Genomic DNA, 27662 nt, shown 5'->3' with positions numbered 1-27662 from the left:
ACTGTCCCAGGCTTCCTTGGCATTTTCAGCATTTTGCACATAGGGCAGTTGCGTAGCATCACAGCTCATGGCAATGGCACATAGAGCCTTATTGTCTTTCCTGGTTTCTGCTGCAAACCTCTGTGCTTCAGCTGCTGAATTATCAGCGACAGGGATTGGAGGATTTAACACACAAGTCCATAAATCCTTTCCTAGCAACCACATTCTGGCCCTTTCTCTCCACTCTGCATAGTTGTCGCCATTCAACCTCTGGAACGGCACGACAAATGACTCCTGTAGCTGCTCCGCCATCTTGTCCACCCCCGGGCTCCGTGTCTGTGTACTCACTCAGAATAGCTGACGTTGCTCCTCCGGGTAGACTGCGGATCCCAGCCTTCAGGGTCAGGGTCTTTCTGCTAGCGAGTGCATCTGTTAATTGCCGACTACAAAACAACAGGTTTCTCCCAGCTAGCTTTGTACACCGGCTTTCTCCAAGGCTTTTACAGCTGCAATCACCTTTTATTGCTTTGGTGATTGATTAGGTTCAGGACCTCTTATCTCCCATAACCTGTGACGGGTATAGGGCTCCGTTGAGTTGTTTATGACTCAATTAGGAGCCACTAATTATTTGCCCAGCGCGCTTTCTCTAGCGCTTCTCTGCTTCCGTAGATCCGGGCTGGCAGTAAAACACACACAGCAGAGTTCTTCTTCTTCTCACACAGCGAAAGCTTGTATAGCCGTTGGATAAAAAGCCTCTTAAGAACACACAGAGTCCAAAGTGTTCTAATAACTACTTAAGTTTATTCTAGAGAGAAAATAACAAACAACCTGGTGAGAGCGCAGACATCTTGCGACCGTCTCCCAGGCAGAAACGAAACCAACTGATACATACAGAAACACTTCTGGTACATTCTGTAACATGATATCTTCCTCAGTGGTCAGATGCTACAGTACACAGTTAACTCTTTGGTTACTTGTTACTCCTCACAGGGGGAGCTTTCCTCCGCTCTCGTTCTGCTCCGGAGGCTCCTCTGTGTTTCTGGGGGAGCAGTTGGGCTGCAGGAGCAGCCGGCCAGAGTGATCCACCTCGGGGCTAGTGAGCAGCTGCGAGGTCAGTTTCCCATAAGTCTGGCCCAGCATGAACTTGTAACGGGGGCAGTACCCGCCGTAGCTGCAAGGGGGGCAGGAGAGCATCAGGGGCAAGGGAACATAGCAATCATATAACAAAAGATCCGTAGCTGGATCAGGCCAAGGCCCCATTTATCCCTGCATCCTGTTCTCACAGTGGCCAACCAGATGCCCCGATGGGAAACCACCAACACGATCCAGGCCCCAAAGCCCTCTCCCCTCCTCTGGCCCCAAGGAACTGGAAGAAGCATTGCTGCTTCTGGCATGAAGCCTCGCCATTCTGGCAAGTAGCCATTGACATCCCACTAAGAGTCACCAGGTGCCTTGGTTCCATGTGTGCCCTGACTAGGCCTGCCATCCAAATGGGGGATTTCTGGTCCTAGAATCATAGAATCATAGAGTTGTAAGAGACCACAAGGGCCATCCAGTCCAACCCCCTGCCAAGCAGGAAACACCATCAAAGCATTCCTGACAGATGGCTGTCAAGCCTCTGCTTAAAGACCTCCAAAGAAGGAGACTCCACCACACTCCTTGGCAGCAAATTCCACTGCCGAACCGCTCTTACTGTCAGGAAGTTCTTCCTAATTTTTAGGTGGAATCTTCTTTCTTGTAGTTTGAATCCATTGCTCTGTGTCCGCTTCTCTGGAGCAGCAGAAAACAATCTTTCTCCCTCCTCTATATGACATCCTTTCATATATTTGAACATGGCTATCATATCACCCCTTAGCCTTCTCTTCTCCAGGCTAAACATACCCAGCTCCCTAAGCTGTTCCTCATAAGGCATCGTTTCCAGGCCTTTGACCATTTTAGTTGCCCTCTTCTGGACACGTTCCAGCTTGTCAGTATCCTTCTTGAACTGTGGTGCCCAGAACTGGACACAGTACCGGTACTCCAGGTGAGGTCTGACCAGAGCAGAATACAGTGGTACTATTACTTCCCTTGATCTAGATGCTATACTCCTATTGATTCAGCCAAGAATTGCATTGGCCTTTTTAGCTGCTGCATCACACTGCTGACTCATGTCAAGTTTGTGGTCTACCAAGACTCCTAGATCCTTTTCACATGTACTGCTCTCAAGCCAGGTGTCACCCATCCTGTATTTGTGCCTTTCACTTTTTTTGCCCAAGTGTAGTACTTTACATTTTTCCTTGTTAAAATTAATCTTGTTTGCTTTGGCCCAGTTGTCTAATCTGTTAAGGTCATTTTGAAGTGTGATCCTGTCCTCTGGGGTGTTAGCCACCCCTCCCAATTTGGTGTCATCTGCAAACTTGCTCAGGATTCCCTCAAGCCCATCCTCCAAGTCATTGATAAAGATGTTGAATAAGACTGGGCCCAAGACAGAACCCTGTGGCACCCCACTAGTCACTTCTCTCCAGGATGAGGAGGAGCCATTGATGAGCACCCTTTGGGTTCAGTCAGTCAGCCAGTTACAAATCCACTGAATGGTAGAATGGTCCTGATCCTCTGTATTCTATTTGATCAAAGAGCACAGAGCAACTGGAGGAAGGAACCCTGCCGGTCAAGAGGAGAAATTCACCCATGGAGATGCTCTAACTGGCCAGCGATTTGGGACTTGGATGCACTGCAGGTGAAAAGGACTTTGCAAACTGCTAGCACTGGGTCAAATTCACCAGTGTTGTTGAATTAATTCAACTGCATCATTTAAATTAGATTTTGAAGAAATGTGCAATGGATTGATGATGCTTTGAATTTTACTGTGTTGCTCTCTTCCTTTGTGGGGTGTGCAAATCACTCTTCTGAATAGTGCATTTTTACAGAGTAGGGGGCACTGAGGATGAGTTTATGCAAACAAGAGGGGGTGGCTCCAAAAGGGGTGTGAACCGCTGAGTTAAATGAGGAGAAAGTAGGCTTTAAGATGAAGACAATGAAGTGACCCAGCCAAAACCTACAGTTCCCAGGAACCGTTCAATTGTGGACCAGTCTCCCTCTGGAGGTGGTGGACTCTCCTTCCTGGGAGGTTTTTCAGCAGAGGTCGGATGGATGCTTCAGCTGAGATTCCTGCATTGAAGGGGGTTGGAGTAGATGACCCCTGGGGTTCCCTTCCAACTCTACCATTATATGATTCCATGAATCCTTTCCCTGAGTCAAGTGCTTTGAGTATTCAAATGGCCCCCTCTGGCCACAGCCCAGCCCAATTTCCCTTCTGGCCAGAGTTCTGTAGTTCAGGGTGCTGGACTGGCTTGTCTTATGCTCCGAGGACCTCAGCGCTATGGCTTGCAATGAGCTTTTCTTTCACGAATTTGCAACCCAGACGCCCACCTCACCCCACCTTCAACCTTTCCAGCTCCAGCTTCGGATCCAACACCAGTCACACAGAACAGTTTGTTTTGTTGCAGGAAGATCTGAATTACCGTACTTTTCGTTCCATAAGACACACTTTTTCCCTCCTAAAAAGTAAGAGGAAATGTCTGTGCGTGTTATGGAGCGAATGTGTGGTCCCTGGAGCCGAATTGCCCTGGGGCTAAAGGCAGATTGTGTTTTGTTTTTATAAAGAAAGAGCTAAAGGCTAACAAGAGGGAATGAGCGCACTGAAAGGAACCCGCTCAGCAGCTGATTGCAAGAGATCTGGGAGGGAGATAAGAGAGCTAGTTCCCTTCCCGGCCCCTCCCAGCCCCTTGCCTAGACTTCAATTGTTGTCTGCAGAGGGAGACATGTGACTGGCTGATTAGATTATCTGTCTGGAAACTGTAAAAATGGGTCCCTTTCCTTTCCTATAGAAGAAGCTGCAGAACTGTGAGTTGAACCCCATAAAAACAGGATTTTTTCCCTTTGCATGGAAACTCAGCAACTTTGAGCTGATCCTAAAAAATGGAGCTTTCCCCCCTTTGCAAAAAAAGATACACAACTCTGAACTGACACTCCCCCCCCAAAAAAACCGGGCTTTTCCCATTTGCAAAAAAAGCTGCACAACTTTGAGCTGATCCTTAAAAAATGGAGCTCTCCCCCTTTGCAAAAGAAGCTTCCTCAAATATTTAATTGGGGGGGGGAGGCACCTATGCCTCTAGGAGTTGGCTGCTATGCCTAGGACAAGTCAAGAAAGCAATTTCCCCCCCTTGTTTTCCTCCTCTAAATACTACCGTGTTTCTCATATTATAAGACATGTCTTATATTTATTTTTTCCTCAAAAAAACACACTATGGCTTATTTTCAAGGGATGTCTTATTTTTTTCCTCCTCCTCCTGCCGCGGCCGGCATTGCTGCTGCGCCTATCACTATGTCTTATTTTCGGGGTATGGCTTATATTCCTTGAATGCTTAAAAATCCTGCTATGGCTTATTTTATGGGTATGTCTTAAAATATGAGAAACAGGGTAGGTGCGTCCCATGGAGCGAAAAAGACGGTATTTGTTATTCACCCAACACTTTTCTTAAGCAACAACAACAGCAACAAAGAGGCACATAAGATAAAAAGTAGACAAGTCATGGTTGCTCATCTGTCTTTTCGCAATCTGAGTTTTTCACCCTCAAGGGTGTGCAGAGACACAGGCATATAGCCTGATCCTCATGCGCAGGAAGAGAGCCTGCTGGAGAAAGGACCGTCCCCCGACTCCCGGGGCTCCCAGGAAGTTCTTCTGTCCTGGGCTGCCTGCTGGCTGCTACCTCTGCGCTTACCCAGGGATGTAGTGTGGCTCCGGGGTCATCAGAATCCGGCTAGCCTTGGGGGCCAAAGTTGTAGCCATGACCGTGTCTGCTCTCGGGAAGGTGCTGGCTGTGTGGTCTGGAAGGGCAGGAACCCAAGAGGTGGAGCCTGTGCCCAGGGAAACTTGAAGCCGGCCTGCCAGGCAGGGGGACAAAAGCAAGCAACACCCGCCCCCCTCCAGCTTGGGAGGAGGAGGAGGAGGAAGGGAAGTAGGGGAGTCTCATTGGCCCCTTGGTCTTTGTGTCATTTCAGCTCAGGCGCAGCAACTACTGAAGGGGAACGGGTGGTGGCACACAGTGGGCAAGGTGCCAGGCAGGCATCCGAGTGCCCACCACCCCAGCCATCTGAGCCCTAGACTCCTCCTATGGCCCTGGGCAGAATGTCCTCTGTTCTCACGCTGATCTTTTTCAAGGGAAAAGTGGCCGTGCCAGGGAGCCCGCCGGCACAACCACCTCTGAACAGCAAATCGCCTGGCTTCATCCCGGCCGAGTGGCAGGATTGGAACCCTGGTCTCTCCCAGGTCCCGGGCCCCAAACTCTGTCTAACCACTACACTCTGGCTTTGTGAGTCAGAGGCAGGAGATGACCCTGTGCTCCATGGACTCCTTCCAGTTTTAGGGACCATTTCCACCCAGGACCAGTCTCAGGGTCATTCCAGGACCTTTGAGGGCACCTCCCTTGGATGCCCCCACCAGCAGACTGGGCTCAGTTGGGCAGCGTGCAAACTCGACAGGGATCCTTGGGTGCTGTATCTCTGGGAGAGCCTCATCACAGTGGATCCTCTGAAGGACCTGGATCATCTGGAAGGAGGAGCCCACCTTCCCTGGCCTCCCTCCCTCTTCCCCATGCCCTGCTTGCCCACCTAAGACTCAGCCAGCCAGCCAGCCAGGAGCCTCAGACCAAGATCTGGGCCCCCAGACGGGGGCCACCACCGGCTACCTGCAATACTTCTCCTTGCCCATTGTTGGAATAATAATAATAATAATAATAATAATAATAATAATAATAATAATATATATTTATTTATTTAATTTATACATACATACATAGATACATCCCCAGCCACTCTGGGCAGCTCCCAACAGAATATTGAAATTATTATAAAACATCAAACATTAACAACTTCCCTAAACAGGGTTGCCTTCAGATGTCTACTAAAAGTGATATGGTTGTTTATTTCCTTGAAATAGGGGAGGCGCCACTACCAATAAGGCTCTCTGCCTGCTTCCCTGTAACCTCACTTCTTGCAGGGAGGGAACCGCCAGAAGGCCCTCGGCGCTGGACCTCTGTGTCCTGGGCGAACGATGGGGGTGGAGACGCTCCTTCAGGTATACTGGGCCGAGGCCGTTTGGGGCTTTCAGGGTCAGCACCAACACTTTGAATTGTGCTCGGAAACGTCCTGGGAGCCAATGCAGGTCTTTCAGGACCGGTGTTATGTGGTCTCTGCGGCCGCTCCCAGTCACCAGTGTGGCTGCCGCATTCCGGATTAGTTGTAGTTTCCGGGTCACCTTCAAAGGTGATTGAAGGGTGCAGAGCAGAGAGGGCTCCCCGCTCACGGCACAATTCCTAGGCTCAATTCCTACTCTGGCCCTGGGCTGCCCTGTTATGTTCAGTGAGGATTACTCTGAGGTCAGCGTGCCTAGTGGTAGGATTGCTGATTTATTGCTTAGTTAACTGGTTCAAGAATCATTCTGGGAAGGGGAGAAGGGAAAGGTTCTTTTAGGGTGGAGCTTCTGCACACTCCTTTGTAGAAAGAAGGCGAGAGACAGGATCTCTCCAGGAGCATCGACCACTCAGGCTCTTTCAGAAGGACTTCACTTTAAAATAATGCAATCTTTCAAAAGTGCCTCAGGTTAACAAGGCACTCTTTCAGTCAACTAAACGACCGAAAACTGCAGCTCTAGATCATGGAATCATAGAGCTGGAAGGGAGAACTAAGAGTCTTAATATATTTAAAGATACGTAATTATGGGGAAACCTGGAAAGACATATAAAGGAATTTAGAAATTTGGGTTAGTGGGCTGGCAGTCTCTGCCTCTGAGCCTGGCCTACCTTGCAGGGCTGTTGTGAGAGAGAAAAAGGGAAAGATCAGGGCGATGTACTGGCAGTCTCTGCCTCTCAGCCTGGCCTCCCTTGCAGGGCTGTTGTGATGATAAATATAGGAAAAGATCAGGGCAATGTGCAGGCAGTCTCTGCCTCTCAGCCTGGCCAACCTCGCAGGGCTGTTGTGATGATAAATATAGGAAAAGATCAGGGCAATGTGCAGGCAGTCTCTGCCTCTCAGCCTGGCCTCCCTTGCAGGGCTGTTGTGATGATAAATATAGGAAAAAATCAGGGTGATGTGCTGTGATGATATATATATATAGGAAAAGATCAGGGCAATGTGCAGGCAGTCTCTGCCTCTCAGCCTGGCCTCCCTTGCAGGGCTGTTGTGATGATAAATATAGGAAAAAATCAGGGTGATGTGCTGTGATGATATATATATATAGGAAAAGATCAGGGCGATGTGCTGGCAGTCTGCCTCTCAGCCTGGCCTCCCTCGCAGGGCTGTTGTGATGATAAATATAGGAAAAGATCAGGGCGCTGTGCTGGCAGTCTCTGCCTCTCAGCCTCCACAACCACAACAAGCAAGTATGTCAAGCATAGGCAAACTCGGCCCTCCAGATGTTTTGGGACTACAATTCCCATCATCCCTGAGCACTGTTCCTGTTAGCTAGGAATGATGGGAGTTGTAGGTCAAAAAACATCTGGAGGCTGCCTCTGCCTGCACTACGTTGTCAGTCCGTTCTGTAGTGGGGAGGTATGGAGAGCAGGCACTACAACTCCCAGAAGGCAATGGGAGAACCGGCTCCTCCTCCTCCCAGTCTCCCCCCGCCCGTTCCGAGTCCTCCCCATTGGCTGGCTCCTCCCCCCCCGTATCTGGGCAAAGCGCGGGCCCCGTCAACCAATGGGAGCCGAGAGTGGGACGTGGGGGGCGTGGCCGGGCGGAGAGACGTTGGCGGTTGGCGGTTACTTCAAGATGGCGAGTAAGGCCCGTCTCTTTACCTCAGGAGGGGATTTGAGTTCATGAACAATGTGAGCATAAGATATCCAAGAGAAATCAGCAGCATATTATATATAAATGCATCGTGAGGAAAAGCAGTTTGCCATAGAAGGAACAGTATACTGTAGGCAAGTAATTGCAGGAACGTGTATCTGAAGAAGTGTGCCTTCACACGAAAGCTTAGTTGGTCTCTAAGGTGCTACTGGGCAATTTATTATTATTATTATTTATCTATTTTGACTGCCTCAGACCAACACAGCTACCTACCTGAATCATGTCCTATTTTGTTTTCCATGCAGTCTCGTTATCTGCATATACTGTTCCTTTCTCTCATTATTCACCTAGACTGTCCTCTTCCCTGAGAGCCATTTACTGTATATATAATTTTTGTTGATTTCCCTTTGGTATTATTATGCTCACATCTTTTAGGAACTAAAAGAGGGCTGGTGTTGATCGCTGCAGCAATTGGGTGGGCGATTGGTGGCTTCTGCCAGCGAGGGGACAGACAGACAATAGGTGGGCTTTGTGACGCGGACGAGTGGCAGCGTAGGTCCGGCGGGTGAGCGATTTTTGGAAATCCCCCCCCTAAAAAAGCTCAGCAACTCTGGGCAAGTTCCCTCAGTTTTCTTAATTTGGAATTCCCCATCGTATGCACGGAAAAATCCAGCACATCCTGCCTTTCTCCGGTCATGCGACTCCAGGAGGTGTGCCACTGTTTCCCAATCCCAAGTGGTCCCCATCCTGGCACTGAGCAGACCTCCTGAGCTCCGCCAGGGTCCTAGCACCACATGCCTCCAGACTGTGCCCTAGGGCAGAGTTTCTGGCTTCACCGAAGGGTTGGAGCCTGGGGGGTATACTGACTCCACACCTAGGACCAAATTGGGTATTACCTTGCTTCTCAAACTTAATCCATTCCGGAAGTCCGTTCTCATGTTCCTTCTTCCGTTGCAGCTCTCCTGAACCTTCAGGCTGACTCGGACCTGGCTGTATCCACCGCTGGAAAGGCTGCCAGTGAGGTTAGATGGTGCGGCAGTCAGATCACCGGAGCAAAATAACGCCTGATTAGAGGTGACCATTGGTTCACTCATAGAATAGAATCATAGAGTTGGAAGAGACCACAAGGGCCATCCAGTCCAACCCCCTGCCAAGCAGGAAACACCATCAAAGCATTCTTGACATATGGCTGTTAAGCCTCTGCTTAAAGACCTCCAAAGAAGGAGACTCCACCACACTCCTTGGTAGCAAATTCCACTGCCGAACAGCTCTTACTGTCAGGAAGTTCTTCCTAATGTTTAGGTGAAATCTTCTTTCTTGTCGTTTGAATCCATTGCTTCTCTCCTTTCAGGACTATTACTGAGAGACCATCAACACCTGCCTCAACATTCTCACCAGCTTGTTGTCGGAGGCCCCCCCTCTGGAGACGCTGCAGGATATATTAGTGGTAAGGGAGCCCCCAAGATGTCAGAGCCGGGGGGAGCATGCCGGATGACAGACCCTCTCGAAATGATTGCCCAGGGGGCATCTGTGGCCAACTCACTGGTTGTGGCTGTTGATGGTGAAAGGGGCCTCTGTGTCAGGAAGTCCTACACACGAGTAGGAGACCTGGTCGGTTGTTTGGGAGATTCAAAATCTTTCTCCAGCCTGAACACGGTGACTGATACCTTAGAGACATCAGCACACTTCAGGATCAGCAGAGTATAGGTAGTCAGCGTACAGACTCAATAGCACAGCAGCATTTGGCTAAACAACGTTTATTTACATATATACATTCGGAGCATTGTAACTCAGCTCCTTCCTCTTCAGCATCAGACAGCAAAGAGAAAGAGCAAAGGACAAACGTCCCACATCACGGAAACACAGTAATACAAACATCCTGTCACTTCCCACAGTGTGGAATGAAAACATACACCAACAAGGGATATAAACAATCCCATGACTGCAGCACAGGAGAAGAATCCTAACCCTCTGTTCTGCTAGGAATGCTTGTGCAAAGCACACATTCGTTTCCTTTCAAAGATATGTCTCTCTCTCCACTTTCTCCTTGCCATACATTGCATCTCCTCTTCCTCGCCGTTTTTCTAAACTAAAACCCCCCAAATGCTGCGACCATAGAGCTTCATAACCATCCCAGTCCTTTTGGTTGCCCCCTTCCGAACTTTTCCCAGTTCCGAATTATAATTTTTGAGGTGAAATTGATAATATATTTGTTGGTCCCAGTGGGAAACTGGAGGTTTTGTTGGTCCCAGTGGGAAACTGGAGGTTTTTGTCGTCTCAAAACACCCTCCAGGTGTTTTGAGACGACAATTCCCACCATCCCTGACCACTGGTCCTGCTAGCTAGGGATCATGGGAGTTGTAGGCCAAAAACATTCTTTGACATGAATATCCCCAAACCCAACCCTACTTAGGTAACAAAGTGCAGATGTGGACACTTGGAGGGTATAGGGTAGTGAACTTTGCTTTTCGCGGCACTTTCTTTGGCCTTGCACACCATCAAGTGTTTTCTTTCTCAGCTCCTTTTTCACCTGGAGATCGGCTACCTGTTCAGCCTCCAGTATATAATGGAGAACTTGATTGAGTGGATGGTGGCCCCCAGCCCCCTCATGCATCTCCACGGTGGGGTGTCCCTCGCCTGAAACCCTGGACAGCCACTGCTAGTCAGCGTAGACAATACGGAGAGAGATGGAGCAGGGGTCTGGGAGATCTTGGCCTGAACGCTGTTCTCCTGTCCTTGTCCCTCCAGGCGACCAACGTATTGTGCTACATCTTGTCGCTACCTGAGGCTGCAGAACTCCTGGAGAGCAAGTTCGCCGACCTCCTGCTTGGGCTAACAACGCAGATTTATTTTCTGCTTGGGGCGAGCAGAAGATTTTCGAATGGGGCACCAAGCCTCATCACCGGCCCCCGCCTCGACCCGCTGGCGTAAGGGACCTGCTAATGCATTTGGGGTGGCCCTCCCTCCCTTCTCTCTCTGGGCGCTTGCAAGCGTGACCCGTGGCCGTCATGGCTCAGCCCTCACCAAAGAGATAGGCTTCATTTGGAGATGGAGGCCCTGCTTCCCCAAGCCCTGTGCTCTTCAGTCCTTTTGGAGCACAACTCCCACCAGCCCCAGCCAGCGCAACTGGGCTGAAGATGCGAGTTGTTGTAGTCCAAAACATCGGAAGGACACTAGGATGGGAAGGGATGTTGGAGACTCTCCCGCCCGCACGATGGATGGGCTGATTGGGGTGCCATGGAACCTGAAGTCTCCATCACGTGCTGGAAAGATGTGGGAGGGAGGCTGCGGGAGCTGGGGGTTGTGGCTGGATCCATCAGGCCAAGCAGCTCAAGACTGCAAGCTGCCAAGGACCTCCAACTCCCCAGGTGAAGCTACCCATCATCGGAGGCCCCTCTTCATGTGCGTCCGGAGGGTGGGGCCTTTTCTGTGGTGGCTCCCCATGAGTGGGACGCTCTTCCCCAGGGAGGCTTGCCTGGTGCCTTCCTTAGATACCTTTAGATGCCAGGCAAAAAGGTTCCTCTTCCCGACGTCCTTTCCATTGCTCGGCTTTGTTCCGGCTTCTATGATTTCTTTGGTGCTTTTTATCTTGTGTTTGCCCTGAGATCTACGGGTGAGGGCAGGATACAGTTTTTTTAATGGATAAATGAATAAATAGAATCTTCTTCATTCTTTCCCTTGATTCAGGACCACTGTGCAGGCCTTGAAAAATCTCATTCGGTCTGGTGGCTACGTCCAGGAATACAGTGCTTTGGGGGAGGAAAGGTGCTGGGAGCTGCTTTCCAGTCCAGAAGGCTTCTTCAAAGGCCTTCATCTTTTGATAAGGTAAGTTGGTGAAAAGGGCTGGCAGGGGAGGCCTGCTTTCTGGGAAATGGGGATCAACTTACTCTTGATTTCATGAAATGTATATGCTGTTTGATTGTAATAAAACAAACAAACTTCCAAGAGATGAAAAGAGCGATGAGAAAAACTAACCAGATGAACATTTGCACCAGCTTTCGAATCATCTGGGTAGGCTGGTCTCAACAAGAATGTTCTTGGCCAGGGAGGGTGGGGTATAAATAAAAATGTAATAATAATAATAATAATAATAATGTGCCCCCGCCTCCAATCTCTTTCCGCCAGCAGGTCCTCCAGCCATGGCTCTGGTGACAGAGGCATCCCTCCGCTGCTGCTACGGCGACTCAGGACTGCCTGCCGGGAGCCTGAGGGCCCTACCCTGCCTCTTTCCACTGACAGGCTTCACATGGACTGCTATGTAGACATGCGTAACTGGCTGTTATAACAGAATATACAAAAACTTGTTCAAAACTTGGTTCAAAGAATTTATCAAACCAACAGGATCAACATAAGTCAACAGAAAAGGGACACCCCCATGTTCAAAATATCAACAAGGATTCAGTCCAAAATGAATGAAGTGTTCATGAAGTAATTATTGTGGAGATAAGTCAATTCAAAAGTACTTTCGAAGCAGAAATAATATTAGAATTCCACAAGAGGAGGTGTACATCAGGTGTAGAGGTGACAACAATCTCTCCAATTGGCAAACAGGCGTGGCAAGCCAATGTCCATAGACAAGGTTCCCGGGTTACGTCCCTTGTTTCGCCCCAGTTAGGCTTGCAAAGATAGAAACATCGACTCAAAGCTCTAGGTGTAATGCCAAATGAAGGCATCCCCAAACTGCGGCCCTCCAGATGTTTTGGACTACAATTCCCATCATCCCTGACCATCCTGTTAGCTAGGGATCATGGGAGTTGTAGTCCAAAACATCTGGAGGGCCGCAGTTTGGGGATGCCTGACCTAGAGCTTTGAGTCGATGTTTCTATCTTTGCAAGCCTAACTGGGGCGAAATAAGGGACGTAACCCGGGAACCTTGTCTATGGACATTGGCTTGCCACGCCTGTTTGCCAATTGGATAGATTGTTGTCACCTCTACACCTGATGTACACCTCCTCTTGTGGAATTCTAATATTATTTCTGCTTCGAAAGTACTTTTGAATTTATGTTGATCTTGTAGGTTTTTGTATATTCTGTTATAACAGCCAGTTACGCATGTTTACATAGGTAAATTTTGTTCGTAACGGAGGTTTTTGTTGTATGTATGTATACGATTCACATGGACTGCGGCTGATACTCGGCAGAGGGGGCTCCTCTTTTTAATAGTTTATTAATTTAATAGTTTATAAATTATATTTAACAGCTTATAAATTATATGTTATCTTTTATATTTTATATATTAAATTGTCCTTTTTTGGCATGTTCTTTTGTTTGTGTGTTTCTTTCTCTCTTGGGGGTGGGTGGGTGTTGGGTTGTGCACAGGTAGAGTTTTGTATCGTTCTGTTCCTAAGGGGAGAGGGTCAGGGCTGCCCAGGAGTTGGCTCCACCAACAGAATGGCTGGAGCATGTTCCACGGGGTGTGTGTGCGTTTGTGTGTCCTGGGACATCCGATCTCAGTGATCACGGGCAGCAGCAGGAGTTACGCTAAGTCCAGACCATGTCATTACCAAGGAGGCGGGTTTGGTCGTTGTTTGAAGACTATTCCTGCCTCCGGGTCTGGTCTTGACCAGAGGGATACTGGAATAAGCAAGGGGGGAGGGGCCCACAGGGCTTTGAGGTGCTGCTGTGCAATGTCAGGAAGACCTTGTTTGGCTCCAGCTTCTTCACGAAGGAATCGGCCTCCTCAGAGAGCTGCTCCGTGTTGACAGTGGACGGGCTTGTACATGTTGAACCTTTGCTGGAAAAGGAGAAGGGAAAGTGAGGAGCAGCAAACGGCAGGCGTGTGGTTCTGGCCGCCTCGTCTCGAAAAGGATGTTGGAAAAAGTTCAGAAAAGGGCAACCAAAATTATCAAGGGTGTTAGGGCAAAATTCTGGGTGTGAGAATGCTCAGCCACCCAGCTCAAGAGGCAAGGGCCTGTGGTCGTTGCGGAGTATAAAAGGAAGGCGTCCAGCCACGATCCGGAGCAAACAGCAAGGTTTATTACTGCGCAGCAGGTTCAATGCCAGACTGAACACCGTGAACAGGGCTACAGGAACTTTTAAAAGTTCCCACCACCATCCCATAATGCACATCGAAAGCATCATACATATATCACTTGTGACAGGGTAAAACGACAGAAAAGGGGAAGGTGCAAGGGGCATTAGCATACAGGTAAACATAAGGTAACAATGCACGATGTCCCAGGACATTGATAAGCAAGTACCAGTAAGTATCTGGGAGAGGATCCTTGAGTACCTGGTGGGGAAAAACAATGGGTCCAGGTGTGTGTATTGCCTCTGGCTTCGGAGGGTCGGGAGTGGTAGGAGATGGTACCTGAATGGATTATGGATATGCAGAGGAGCACAACCCTGGCTACGTGACCTCTCGCTTAAAGGATTATGGCTGTTCCCTGCATCCCTGAGAGCCCTTGGCCAGAGTAGCAAAAGGGGGTTTCATTTAGAAATACAGATACACGGTATTCATTCATAAAGAAATATGGTTACATAGAGTCTCAGGCAACAGAGAAAGGGTAGGAAAAGGAGCCTTTATTACACAGGGCTTGATCTTGAGGGGTTCGATCGAGGTGTTCATGTTGGTGCGATACTAGAGTGGTGTTGTAGGATCAGACGGGGTCCCTTGAGGGCATTTGTGCCAATCTTGATTCCCAAATGAAGCTGCGTTTGGGTGCCCCCCCTATAAAATCCCTAACAAAGGGGATGGAGCGAATCCCCTAGGAAGGAAGGTGGCTGAGGTGAGGACTTTTTGGTGAGGAGAAAAGGCAAGTAAGAGGCAGCACGATAGAAGTTTATGAAGTTTGGCATGGCACAGAGGAAGTGGAAAGAGTCTCTTGTGGGAGATGCAGGACAGGTAAAAGAAAGGTAAACCAGGGAACTCAGAGGATCCCAAACACGCATAGCTCTGGAACACAAAGGCTGTCCTGACACAGAGGACTTTAGGCTCCTTGGCCTGTCTGTCAAATTGCCCGTCTGATAACTATCAAAAATGGCGATAAAAGTAATGCTGCACATGGCAGAGAAGGAAGGTGAGCGATGGAAGGGTGAGGGCCTCTCAAGGCCTGGCTCCTGGCTTGTTACAGTATCTGCCGGCCGTGGGACCGGAGGCCTCACACAGGAATCCCGCTAGATGGGCTGAGGGACAAAAGGGGGTCTGCTTGGATGGAGCAGGTCCCTAATTCAATTCCTGGATGACCTGCTAAATTATTATTATTATTACCCTTTGCAAGGCCTTCTTGGCACAGAGCTGCAGAAGAGATATCACACCACAGCACAGTAATATCCTAAGCTCATGAGGGAAGAATCGTGCTTCTGTGTCAGAGTGTGTGCGTTGGGTGCAGAGTTCAATTCCTGGGGATCTCCAAATGGGGCTGAGAACAGCTGCTGCTCCCCAAATCCTGGAGAGTCAGGATCCAAATGCCTCTCTGGGAAAGTGGAAGTGATGCAGAACAGAGGAAAGGAATGGAAGAACGTCAGCCCCGGGTCAAAAGGATTCGTTCAGAGGCGAGAGCATTTATGTTGCATGAAAATCCCCACCGGTATCTCCAAGGAGGGCTGGGAGAGACCCCCACCATGCCACCTGAAGCTCTGGAGAGCAGCAGCCAGTCAGTGCAGAGGTGCTGTGGCATAGTGGTAAGAGCAGTGTTTCTCAAACTTGGGTCCAGACAACAGCTGGGGACCCAAGTTTGAGACACAATGGATTAGAATGTCGGTCTAGGGCCTGGGAGGCTGGGGTTCAAATTCCCATTTGGCCATGAAGCTCACTGGGTGGCCTTGGGCCAATCACTCACTCTCAGCCTGACCTCCCTCGCAGGGCTTTTGTGAAGGCAGAATGGGGAGGAGCGGCAGACCCTAGGAAAAGGGACGGGCCGTTTGTTGTTCTCTCACCTTAGCCTGGGGGTTGATGTCACAGCTGGTGAAGGCATACTGCCAATGTGGCAGTCCTAGGTGGGTGATCAGGAGCCGGTAGTAAGCGGTGAAGGGTTTTGGTGAGGAAATGCCAGTCGAGAGCTCAGTCCAGAAGCCAGATCTCGGAATCCAGGGTGACAACTGGAAGTGAGAAGAGAGACTATTAGTGCCGCAGGATGAGAAGAACGGACCCCCCCACCTCTCAGGGGTTTTTAATAAGGAACTCTTGAGGCCTATGGATGACGATCTGGGCCTCGGTGCTTTTCACAATGGATAAAGGCATTTCCAAGGGAAATTGATCCTCTGAGGCCCTTCTTCAGGTGCCTCCTCCACGAGAGGTCCGGAAGGTGGCCACATGAGAACAGGCCTATTCTTCAGTGGCTCCCTGTTTGTGAAAGGCCCTCCCCAGGAAGGCTCGCTTGGCACCTTCACTACCTATCTTTAGGTGCCAGGTGAAAATGTTCCCCTTCAACCAAGCCTGATCTCTACCTTTCTAAATGCGCTGGGTGAGGGGGATTTTTGCTTTTCTTCTTATTTTTATTATGCATATATATACAATAGATATAGATATAAAGATATAGTAATTTTATGTGGTGAACCGCCCTGAGATCTGTGGATGAAGGTCGGTATACAAATGTCAATAATAATATTAACAACAACAGCAACAACAAAGCATAGCTTGCTTCAGGAAAACTTCATCACAGGCCATCATAGATGACAGCCTTTTTCAACCTTGTGCCCTCCAGATGTTCTGGACTACAAAGCCCATCACTCTCAGCCAGCACAATGGTATGTTGCTAGGAACAGTAGTCCAAATCATCTCCCACAAAGACAAAAGGCAACTGGGGCTTGCAGATGGGGTCGATTAGGGAAGACAGTTCTTGGGCTGCTGGTATCACACAACATACCCGGCTTGGTGTTCTTGTACACAAGGCAGACCTTCCAATTCCCTCTGCTTGGGTCCAGCTCAAACACCAGGCTCCACGACTCCAAGTGAGGTTTCTCTGACTGACCCCCGTTACCTTTGGGGAGAAAGAAAAGGCTGAGTGAGGCAGGCAGGCATTCTCATCGGGTGCAGGGCAAGGAATACTCAAGCCATGCAGAGCTCGGGAAGCTGGGTGTCTGTGGGGATTGCGTATAAGGTCACAGAAACTGGTGGAGCGGAAAGGACTGAGGTCTCCCATGGACAAAGGGGTGAGGTGGGGCAGTACCTCCTTCATTGTTGGTGTGATGTTCGTGCCCGTCAGTACCCTCAACCTCTTTCCCTTTTAGCACTGCCCGCTCTCCCTCCGGAGGCTGCTGGGCTGCTTGCGTTACCCGGGAAAGGGTCTGGCTATACCTCTATGGCTCGAACGGGGTTTTTTTAGACACTTCTTTAACCGGTATCGCTGCCACCACCCGGGAGGGTCCCCTTACAGACCTCCGGGACAAGGAATACACGTTCTGCCTGGTAGAGGGCAAAGCAGCCTAGGACTGGGTTTAGCAATGCGACCAGGAAGGACCAAAATCCACAAGAAATCTCTTTTAACTATTTATTATAAAATAGCATAACAAAGTAACATGCAACAGTTCTCAAATAAAGGGAATACAAAGATAAAACAAGAAAGCATAGCTAACTTACAAGTACAAACTTAGAATAAGATTGATCCAAGACTGCATCTCTCCATCCCGGCAAATTGCAGTCAAGAGCCAACGGCAGACCTCAGTCTCTCTCAGGCTCTTTGAAGACGAACAGGACAGCAGTACCTTGCTGGGTCATTTTGCAAGACAAAAGCCAAGGACAAAAGACAAAAGGGACTCATCTCTAACAGACTTAAATCCCCAAAACCCTTGAGGTGTTCCACGTGGGCTTATGGCTCATTATCCAATCTACGTTAGAGTTGAGGTTTGAATAATCCAATCAAAGAACCTACAACCGTTAGTCTTGTCAATCAAATAGAGGCTACACAGATGTCTTGTGTTTATCCATTAATCAACCTACAGGGCAATTAACGCCTTTAGTTCTCCGAGCACACCGGACAGAGTTTCCTCCCTAATTTCTTATTGCACAGGAATGGGAGATTTCACAGCTGCAAGGTTACACGGGATCAAAAGGGTCAGAAATCTTTCTCTTAGAGTTCAGAAGTTTACTTTCCCAGGCCGTTCTGCCTCTCAATGGCCAAAGTCCCATGGAGCGTTGCGATTCCCGTGATGCTCTGTACCTAAATCCATGACACCCCCTTCCCTAACGGAAATTTGGGGTCAAGGCGTCCCACATTTCCGCACACCCCTGTAAGGTAGGACACCCAGCCTGTGAGAATCATAATAAACATAACAGTTACTCAACAGACTGATACAAGCGACTGAGGGCATCCGCCACAACATTCTGCTTTCCAGGGATATGAACCACAGTAAAATTGTAATCCTGCAAGGCCAGACTCCACCTTAACAGTTTCTGATTGGAATTTTTCATGCGTGATAGCCAACATAAAGGCGAGTGATCAGTCTGCACTTGAAACTCCGCCCCCCAAAGATAAACCTTCAGCCGGGAAAGAGACCATAAAAGCGCATAACATTCTTTTTCAACGGTGGAATAATTTTGCTCACGGGGTAGTAACTTCTTACTCAGGTAAACCACTGGTCTCAACTCACCTTCAGGGTCTTTCTGAAGCAGGACTGCTCCCAGCCCTGTATGGCTAGCATCCGTTTGGACCACAAAGGGTTTCTGCTGGTCCGGGGCTAGCATTACCTTATTACTGGTCAGGGCTTGCTTCAACAACACAAAAGCCCGCTGACACTCTGGCGTCCAAGTTACTTTGGTAGGCAACGCTTTTTTACACAGATTAGTCAGGGGAGCGGCAATGGTGGCAAAATGTACAATAAATCTACGATAATAGTTAGCCACTCCCAAAAAAGATAACACATCCCGCTTGGTCTTGGGTCGGGGCCAATCCTGGATCCCCTGAACTTTTGCTTCCAGGGCTTCAATATAGCCTGAGCCAACCTGAAAACCCAAATAAAACACTTCACCTTGGGCAAATTGACACTTCGCCATTTTCACAGTAAGATTGGCTTCTTTGAATCTAGTAAACACACTCTGCACATGCTCTAAGTGCTCCTCCCAGGTGTTTGAAAAAACTGATACGTCATCTAGGTACGCACAGCAATAAGCGCTCATATCTGCGATTAAAGAGTTAATCAAGCGCTGAAATGTGGCAGGGGCATTCTTAAGTCCAAAAGGAAGGACTCTGAACTGATATAAACCCATATGGGTAACAAAGGCTGATTTCTCAGAAGCCTCAGGTGATAAGGGAATCTGCCAGTACCCCTTAGTCAGGTCAAAGACTGAGATGAACTTAGCCTGACCCAGTTTTTCAATTAGAGTGTCCACTCTAGGCAGGGGAAAGACGTCCGGCACCATCACCATATTAATCTTTCTATAATCCACACAAAACCTAACCTGCCCCTCCCCTTTCGGAACCAACACCACAGGGGAACACCAGGCGCTGGTGCTATGAACTATAACTCCCAATTCAAGCATTTCCTTGATCTCTGCCTCAATGCACTGAGCATGGGCTTCACTCACGCGATATGGTCGTGAGGCAATGGGAGCAGCAGTGCCAGTCTCAAAGTGATGCTGGGCCAAATGAGTCCGACCTGGTTTTGTACTAAAAACGGACTCAAAGGGCAACAAAACCTCATATAGTTCCTGAGCCTGTTGGGTGTTCAGTGTAGGGGATCTTAAAATATCCTCAAGGGAGCCAGCCTGCTTAAACTCCTGCAGCAGGTCCAAAGGCAAATGAGACTCCCTCCCATGCCCTCCAGCAATAGCCAAGACCCTTTTGGAGTCAGGTTCACAATACAATTTCATGGAGTTGGCATGATATTGTCGAGGAGATGGGTGTAGCTCTGGACATTCTACCACATACCTTACAGAGCTAAGTCTCTCTTTAACCACACCTGGTCCACTCCACTTAGGCGACAACTTATGTGGACGTGTGGGTCTCAGTACCAGAACCTTGTCTCCCACCTCAAAACATTTCTCCACAGCTTTCACATCATGTGTGCGGGTATACTCTTTACGTGCTTCTTCCAGGTTGGCTTTAGCTTGATCCCAAATCTCAGCCAACGTCTGGGTCAAAGCCTGAAAATGTTCAGCCACAGAGGGTAATTGGAGGCTATCCTCACTCTGGTCCCACTGCTTTCTAAGCATGGACAGAGGGCTGTTCAACAATCTCCCATAAACCAATTGATTAGGAGCATACCCCAGACTTGCTTGGTAGGAATCATTATACGTAGCTACCACCAGAGGCAAGTCCTGATCCCAGCTAGACTCATGGATCAATGCACATTTCTTTAACATAGAAGTCAGGGTGGACTGCACCCGCTCCACTAATCCATTCATACGATGTTCATAAGCCACTGAAGTGTGGTGATGTATTTCCATTAATTTCAGAACCTGTTGAACCACATCAGACAAAAGATTGGGTCCCAAATCACTCATCAAAACCTGGGGAATCCCCATGGAACAAAAGGCAGTGAACAGAAATTGTACCAGACCTGGGGCTCGGGTATTAGTCAGACTAGCAGCAAAACAATATCTAGTCGCATAATCAATAACCGTGGCTATATATTTTTTCCCCCTGGGGGTCCGAGGCAAAGGGCCTACAAAATCTACAGCCCATTTGGCAAAGACTCCCGCTGTTAAGGGAATACTTTGAAGTGTATGAGGGGGGCTGTCCCGATTGTGCCCCACCCTTTGGCATACATCACAACAGCGTACATACTGTTGAACACTCTTGTACACTTGGGGCCAATAAAAATATCGGGTAAGGCGTTCCAAAGACTTTTGCACCCCTAAATGCCCAGAAAGCCCCCCTGAGTGTGCCATACTCAAAACCTTTTCCCTCCTGATTTCAGGAACCACAAGCTGCAAAATAGAGTCCCGGTCTGTAACCCTTTTAGGCCAATACTGCCTAAATAAAAGTCCTTCTTTGTAGAGGAAGCGGGCCCTCCTCTCCCCCCTTGGAGTAACGCCGGCCGCTTCTCGACACGACTGCAGTGTAGGATCTTCTTGCTGCTCCTTCGCCAGGCGTGCCGTGTCTCCTAATTCAGCAGTCTCAAGTTCCTCCTCAGCCGAGGAGCAAGGGAGGGGGGAACTCCCCCTCTCCACGCTGGATGGTGCTGAAACGGCTGGTGCAGAAGAAAGAGGCACAACATCCCGCCCCCCTTCTTCCCCCTCAAGGCTTGGTTTTTCCAAGCTTCCCATAGCAAAACAATCCCCGCCCTCCATTGGCACGTAAATCCCCACTGGAGAAGGTGTCTCCTCCTCCTCCTTCCAGGTGGCTCCAATGGGCGGATCAGCTGCAGGGTCGCTGGAAGACTGTCGATGCTTGTGAGCCAGGAATGCAAGATCATTGCCCACCAGGGCTGCAACATGGCAATCCTGAGGCTCATGTAGAATGACTAGCTGATTTCCTGAGTAGCCTTGATACTCCACTTCAACAATAGCCGTTGGGCGGTAAATAGACTCAGTCCCAAACGGAGTGATTTTCAAAGGCTGGGGCTGCACCTGCCCTGGGCGTACTAAGCCTTTAGATACGCTGGTAACATCCGCACCTGTGTCCCGATAGGAACTAACTCTGATATTATTTATCCGGATGGGAGCCATGAAATGCATCTTAGCCCATTCAGCTGAAGTCTCAGGTTGACTTGGCGCTGGGGATCCACTGGATCTCACGGCTTGAGGGGCCGCTGCAACCGGCGGGGGTGTTGGGGTTGCTCCCTGGGGCCGTTCCATCCCTCTCCCCCTTCCCAGCTCAGGGCCACACTCCTCCGCTCTTCCCTGGACTCCTGCACGCCGGATCTTCTCATCCCAATCTTCTCCCGGTTGCGCAATTTGGCGTACCGCCGGAGTTGACGTAGCAATTGGGGAACGTCTAGCTAGCTGCATCGGACACTGGGCTTTGATGTGCCCCCTTTCGTGACAAAGGAAGCACAGACCCGAAGAGGGGGCCACCTTCTCCTTCCCTCTGCCTGGAGATGCTCCCCTTTTCCCAAATGCAGGTTTAGAATCGGCAGGCTTTAGTTGCGCTGTAGCTTTAAGAGCCGTGCCTGAGCTAGCTGGCCCGGGTGGGCCCATCCGGGTCCCGCCCCCTCCCATCGGCGGCTTCTGAGCCATGTGCGCCCGATGAGAACGGAATTCCTCCGCCAATCTAGCCGATTCTTGCAGGTTTTGAGGGTGTCTATCAGCAACTAAACTTGCAATCTCAGATGGCAAACTTCTCTGGAATTGCTCCAAGAGCACCAGTTGTCTCAATTGTTCAAAAGTCTGCACTTTCTCAGCCGCTAACCACAGTCCAAAGTTTTGTTCTAACTTCGCCGCGAATAGCTGGAATTTCTCGTGAGGAGGCACTTTAACAGCCCTCCTAAATGCTTGCTGATAATGCTGAGAATCCAACGAAAATCTTTGTTCGACCAATTGCTTATATGTTTCATAACTAAACATTTGCTCTCGTGAGAGCGTTCCCATCAGTTCCTGAAGAGGTCCTTTCACAAGGGACCTGAGGATCGGCATATAGTACCGATATGGAACTGCCATTTCCTCACACGTGGTCTCAAACAGTGTTAAATAGGATAGAACATCCATATTTGGGTCGTGAGTCGGCAAATATTTGAGGTTGATATCCTGGAGACTTGATTCCCTCTGTCTAGGCACCGCAGCTCTTTGCCAATCACTGTAATACTCTAGAGCAGGAAGAGAGCTGGGGCCTCTTGCTTGTCTGCGCTGAAGTTCTGCTTGGGCAAATCGTAAAGCTTCAGCCCGGGGCATCCTCTCTCTTTCATATGCTGGGGGGGGGGCCGCCTCCGCAGTTCCCAAGAATCTTCCAAAGGTTTAACCCCTTGGGGACTGGCTGCTCTAGTTTCCCCACCCGCATAGTGTCTTTCCCTCAGTCTCACACCTTCCATAAATCTCTTAGGCAAAGTTTGATACTCACTTTACGCAACATATGCCCTCCGGCTCTCAGAAATGCCTTGCGCCTCAAACTCTGGATCTTCTCTTTCGGCGTATGGATGATCTTCCCGGAGCTGAGTCCTCAGTTCCCGATATCCACATCTCTCAGGGCTGGCCGCCGGCATCCCGCTCGCGTGCTGACCCATCTGCTCTGGCCTCTGTTGTGCGTATGGATCCCCCTGGACGTCCTCACGGGCCCATTCTACTCTGCGTGGGGGTGGGGAAGTCATCTCCCGGGATCTCACCACAACCTCTCCGGCAACTGGTCTTCTTTCATCTCTAGGGTACGGTGCAACAGGTACTTGTTCCACCTCCCGCTGCCGCTGCAAAGGTGGCGTTTCTCTCTCCGCTGTCGGTGAGGCGCGCACACTTAGCCTATCCTGGCTTCCCAGCCCCGCCTCCTCCAGCTGCTGTGTCCACCTTTGATGTGCAGACCGAGGGCTCCTGAACGCTTCCGCGTGCTCCCTCTCGGCTTCTCTGGCTAACTCCTCAGCCCCTCTTAAAGGAGAATACACTCCTGGAACCGATTGCCTTGGCATAGACCGATCATCTGGTTCCGCAAAACGATACGAAGGGTGGGTGCTGCGTTCCTGCTGCCACTCCTCCGAAGCTTGTAAAATCTCGCTAGGCAAGCCTGCTGCCATTGTCCTAACTCACTAGCAAAATAAAAACGCTTGTACCCCTTTTCTGAGAACTGGATTATAACCAAAGGATTTTGTCCACTTTCTGGCCACAAAGTCGCATCCCACACCGCTGCCACCATGTGATGTTCGTGCCCGTCAGTACCCTCAACCTCTTTCCCTTTTAGCACTGCCCGCTCTCCCTCCGGAGGCTGCTGGGCTGCTTGCATTACCCGGGAAAGGGTCTGGCTATACCTCTATGGCTCGAACGGGGGTTTTTTAGACACTTCTTTAACCGGTATCGCTGCCACCACCCGGGAGGGTCCCCTTACAGACCTCCGGGACAAGGAATACACGTTCTGCCTGGTAGAGGGCAAAGCAGCCTAGGACTGGGTTTAGCAATGCGACCAGGAAGGACCAAAATCCACAAGAAATCTCTTTTAACTATTTATTATAAAATAGCATAACAAAGTAACATGCAACAGTTCTCAAATAAAGGGAATACAAAGATAAAACAAGAAAGCATAGCTAACTTACAAGTACAAACTTAGAATAAGATTGATCCAAGACTGCATCTCTCCATCCCGGCAAATTGCAGTCAAGAGCCAACGGCAGACCTCAGTCTCTCTCAGGCTCTTTGAAGACGAACAGGACAGCAGTACCTTGCTGGGTCATTTTGCAAGACAAAAGCCAAGGACAAAAGACAAAAGGGACTCATCTCTAACAGACTTAAATCCCCAAAACCCTTGAGGTGTTCCACGTGGGCTTATGGCTCATTATCCAATCTACGTTAGAGTTGAGGTTTGAATAATCCAATCAAAGAACCTACAACCGTTAGTCTTGTCAATCAAATAGAGGCTACACAGATGTCTTGTGTTTATCCATTAATCAACCTACAGGGCAATTAACGCCTTTAGTTCTCCGAGCACACCGGACAGAGTTTCCTCCCTAATTTCTTATTGCACAGGAATGGGAGATTTCACAGCTGCAAGGTTACACGGGATCAAAAGGGTCAGAAATCTTTCTCTTAGAGTTCAGAAGTTTACTTTCCCAGGCCGTTCTCCCTCTCAATGGCCAAAGTCCCATGGAGCGTTGCGATTCCCGTGATGCTCTGTACCTAAATCCATGACAGTTGGTGTCCTCCAAGTCAGCCAGTGTGGGGGCATTGGATAAGGTGTAGACGGGTGACGCTCTGACTCAGTTTAGCTAGGAGATGCTGTTGACGGTCATGGAGCCAAGGGGCATCGGGTTGTCTGGAAGAAAGGCAGCCATTACTAGGTTGCTGGCATGAATGGCATCATTCTGTAGGAGCACAGAAGGCTCACAGAACATGGTGCCCTCTGAAGAAGAATCTCAGCTTGCTTGCTTGCTTTTTGCAAAAAGCAAGCGCCTATCTGTCACGGCAACAAAGATAGGATTGGCAGCACAAGGAGTTCCGCCAATGAGACGGAAACATGGAAGGTGCCTAAAGAAGCCAGGCTGGCTATCTAAAGAACTTTTGACTGAGTTAAGATTTAAAAGGGATATGTACAAAAAATGGAAAAGGGGGGAAATCTCCAGAGAGGAATTCAAACATATAGCCAGCACGTGTAGAGACAAAGTCAGAAAAGCTAAAGCACAGAATGAACTCAGGCTCGCCAGAGAGGTTAAAAGCAACAAAAAGGGCTTTTATGGGTATGTCCGTAGCAAAAGGAAGAACAAGGAAACAGTGGGGTCACTTAGAGGAGAAGATGGTGAAATGCAAACAGGGGACAGAGAAAGGGCAGAACTCCTCAATGCCTTCTTTGCCTCAGTCTTCTCCAAAAAAGAAAACAATGCCCGACCTGAAGAATATGGAGCAGATGATTCAGCAGGGGACACACAGCCCAGAATAAGTAAGGAGGTAGTACAAGAATACTTGGCTAGTTTAGATGTATTCAAGTCTCCAGGGCCAGATGAACTACATCCAAGAGTATTAAAAGAACTGGCAGAGGTGATTTCAGAACCACTGGCAATAATCTTTGAAAATTCCTGGAGAACAGGCAAAGTTCCAGCAGACTGGAGGAGGGCAAATGTTTCCCCTATTTTCAAAAAGGGGAAAAGAGAGGACCCAAACAATTACCGCCCAGGTATCTGAAGAAGTGTGCATGCACACGAAAGCTCATACCAAAATAAAAACTTAGTTGGTCTTTAAGGTGCTACTGAAGGAATTTTTTTATTTTACTTCGATCCAGACCAACACGGCTACCTACCTGTAACCAATTACCGCCCAGTCAGCCTGACATCAATACCAGGAAAGATTCTAGAGCAGATCATTAAGCAAACAGTCTGTGAGCACCTAGAAAGAAACTCTGTGATCACTAAAAGTCAGCATGGGTTTCTGAAAAATAAGTCATGTCAGACTAATCTGATCTCATTTTTTGACAGAATTACAAGCCTGGTAGATGAAGGGAACGCTGTGGATGTAGCCTATCTTGATTTCAGCAAGGCCTTTGACAAGGTGCCCCATGATATTCTTGTAAAGAAGCTGGTAAAATGCGGGCTAGACAATGCTACCATTCAGTGGATTTGTAACTGGCTTACTGACCGAACCCAAAGGGTGCTCATCAATGGCTCCTCCTCATCCTGGAGAGTAGTGACTAGTGGGGTGCCACAGGGTTCTGTCTTGGGCCCAGTCTTATTCAACATCTTTATCAATGACTTGGATGATGGGCTTGAGGGCATCCTGAGCAAGTTTGCAGATGACACCAAATTGGGAGGGGTGGCTAATACCCCAGAGGACAGGATCACACTTCAGAATGACCTTAACAGATTAGACAACTGGGCCAAAGCAAACAAGATGAATTTTAACAAGGAAAAATGTAAAGTACTACACTTGGGCAAAAAAAATGAAAGGCACAAATACAGGATGGGAGACACCTGGCTTGAGAGCAGTACATGTGAAAAGGATCTAGGAGTCTTGGTAGACCACAAACTTGACATGAGTCAGCAGTGTGATGCAGCAGCTAAAAAAGCCAATGCAATTCTGGGCTGCATCAATAGGAGTATAGCATCTAGATCAAGGGAAGTAATAGTACCACTGTATTCTGCTCTGGTCAGGCCTCACCTGGAGTACTGTGTCCAGTTCTGGGTACCACAGTTCAAGAAGGATACTGACAAGCTGGAACGTGTCCAGAAGAGGGCAACCAAAATGGTCAAAGGCCTGGAAACGATGCCTTATGAGGAACGGCTTAGGGAGTTGGGTATGTTTAGCCTGGAGAAGAGAAGGTTAAGGGGTGATATGATAGCCATGTTCAAATATATAAAAGGATGTCATAAAGAGGAGGGAGAAAGGTTGTTTTCTGCTGCTCCAGAGAAGCGGACACGGAGCAACGGATTCAAACTACAAGAAAGAAGATTCCACCTAAACATTAGGAAGAACTTCCTGACAGTAAGAGCGGTTCGGCAGTGGAATTAGCTGCCAAGGTGTGTGGTGGAGTCTCCTTCTTTGGAGGTCTTTAAGCAGAGGCTTGACAGCCATCTGTCAGGAATGCTTTGATGGTGTTTCCTGCTTGGCAGGGGGTTGGACTGGATGGCCCTTGTGGTCTCTTCCAACTCTATGATTCTATGAGTATTGCTGCTGAAATAGGAATCTTTCTGCTGCTGAACAGCTCCCGTTTCATTGCCCCACTTCCCAGATTAATGAACACAACTTAAGCAGAGGAAATGGGTGTGTGGATGCAATTGTTAATCAGAGCAGAACTGGGATGGTGGGAAGTCTCTCCAAGCCTGGAGGTCTGAGCCTCCATTGCTAGCTCTGCACAGAAGGGAGGGGGGCCCCTCCTTCTGGGGACGAGGCTCGGGGTCTGGGGTCCCTTGGGGAAGGGGAGAGGCTAGGGAGGCCGACGAGAATGGCCGAGGGCCAGGCAAGAGGCGTCTTCCCCGGACGGCAGACCCCCAAGCCGGGAAGCCCCGAGTTCCAGTCTCCGTTCCGAGGGAGCCTTCTGGGGAAGGGAGGAGCAGACGGGCAGCAGCCCTGGGACGAGAACAGGAAGCAGCCCCGCTCCCCGGACCCTCCGCACAGCCCTGAGGGCGAGAGAGAGACAGGAGAGGGGGGGTCCTGGCTCCTGAGGCAACGGAGGCGGCTCTCTGCACATGCTCAGGAACCACGCCAGCCTTGGCCCTCGTTCATCCTCCCAAGTCCTGAGGTAAAGAGATGGGCCTTACTCCAGCCAGCAGCCCCGCTCGCCATCTTGAACTAACCGCCAACTGCCAACTCCAACGTCTCTCCGCCCGGCCACGCCCCCCGCGCCCAACTCTCGGCGCCCATTGGCTGACGGGGCCTGTGCTTTGCCCAGAAACGGAGTCGGAGGAGCCGGCCAATGGGA

General features: G+C 49.4%; 1 protein-coding gene, 1 long non-coding RNA gene and 1 pseudogene across 8 annotated transcripts in view; 1 reads left to right on the top strand and 2 right to left on the bottom strand.

Annotated features, from left to right (window-relative positions):
• LOC148683047 (uncharacterized) overlaps window positions 1-13060 on the top strand; it is a 31749-nt gene extending 18689 nt beyond the window's left edge. Inside the window, exons 1-7 of one of the 6 annotated variants that reach the window (XR_015947676.1) lie at window positions 7724-7792; window positions 8761-8877; window positions 9155-9250; window positions 10552-10730; window positions 11491-11628; window positions 11932-12305; window positions 12449-13060. This is a non-coding gene — a long non-coding RNA (uncharacterized LOC148683047). The other 5 variants (XR_015947677.1, XR_015947679.1, XR_015947680.1 and 2 more) reach the window with 5 other exon arrangements.
• On the bottom strand, window positions 759-4897 carry LOC148683048 (ciliary microtubule inner protein 2B-like). Its single transcript, XM_088660220.1, has 2 exons — window positions 4740-4897; window positions 759-1150 (listed from the first exon to the last, which is right to left on the bottom strand). Exons 1-2 carry the CDS (start codon window positions 4805-4807, stop codon window positions 964-966), a joined length of 255 nt encoding a protein of 84 aa, XP_088516346.1. The 5' UTR covers window positions 4808-4897; the 3' UTR covers window positions 759-963.
• Window positions 12900-27566, bottom strand: LOC148683046 (tubulin polyglutamylase complex subunit 2-like; annotated as a pseudogene). The gene is made up of 4 exons (XR_015947675.1): window positions 27502-27566; window positions 16611-16724; window positions 15682-15843; window positions 12900-13537 (listed from the first exon to the last, which is right to left on the bottom strand). The product of XR_015947675.1 is annotated as a tubulin polyglutamylase complex subunit 2-like (transcript).
• Between the last annotated feature and the right edge of the window lie 96 nt (window positions 27567-27662).

Source organism: Zootoca vivipara, unplaced genomic scaffold, assembly GCF_965207765.1.
Source record: "Zootoca vivipara unplaced genomic scaffold, rZooViv2.hap1.1 HAP1_SCAFFOLD_44, whole genome shotgun sequence".
NCBI classification, from domain to species: domain Eukaryota; kingdom Metazoa; phylum Chordata; class Lepidosauria; order Squamata; family Lacertidae; genus Zootoca; species Zootoca vivipara.
Note: the sequence above shows the minus strand (reverse complement) of the source record. Positions and strands in the feature narration are given on the sequence as shown.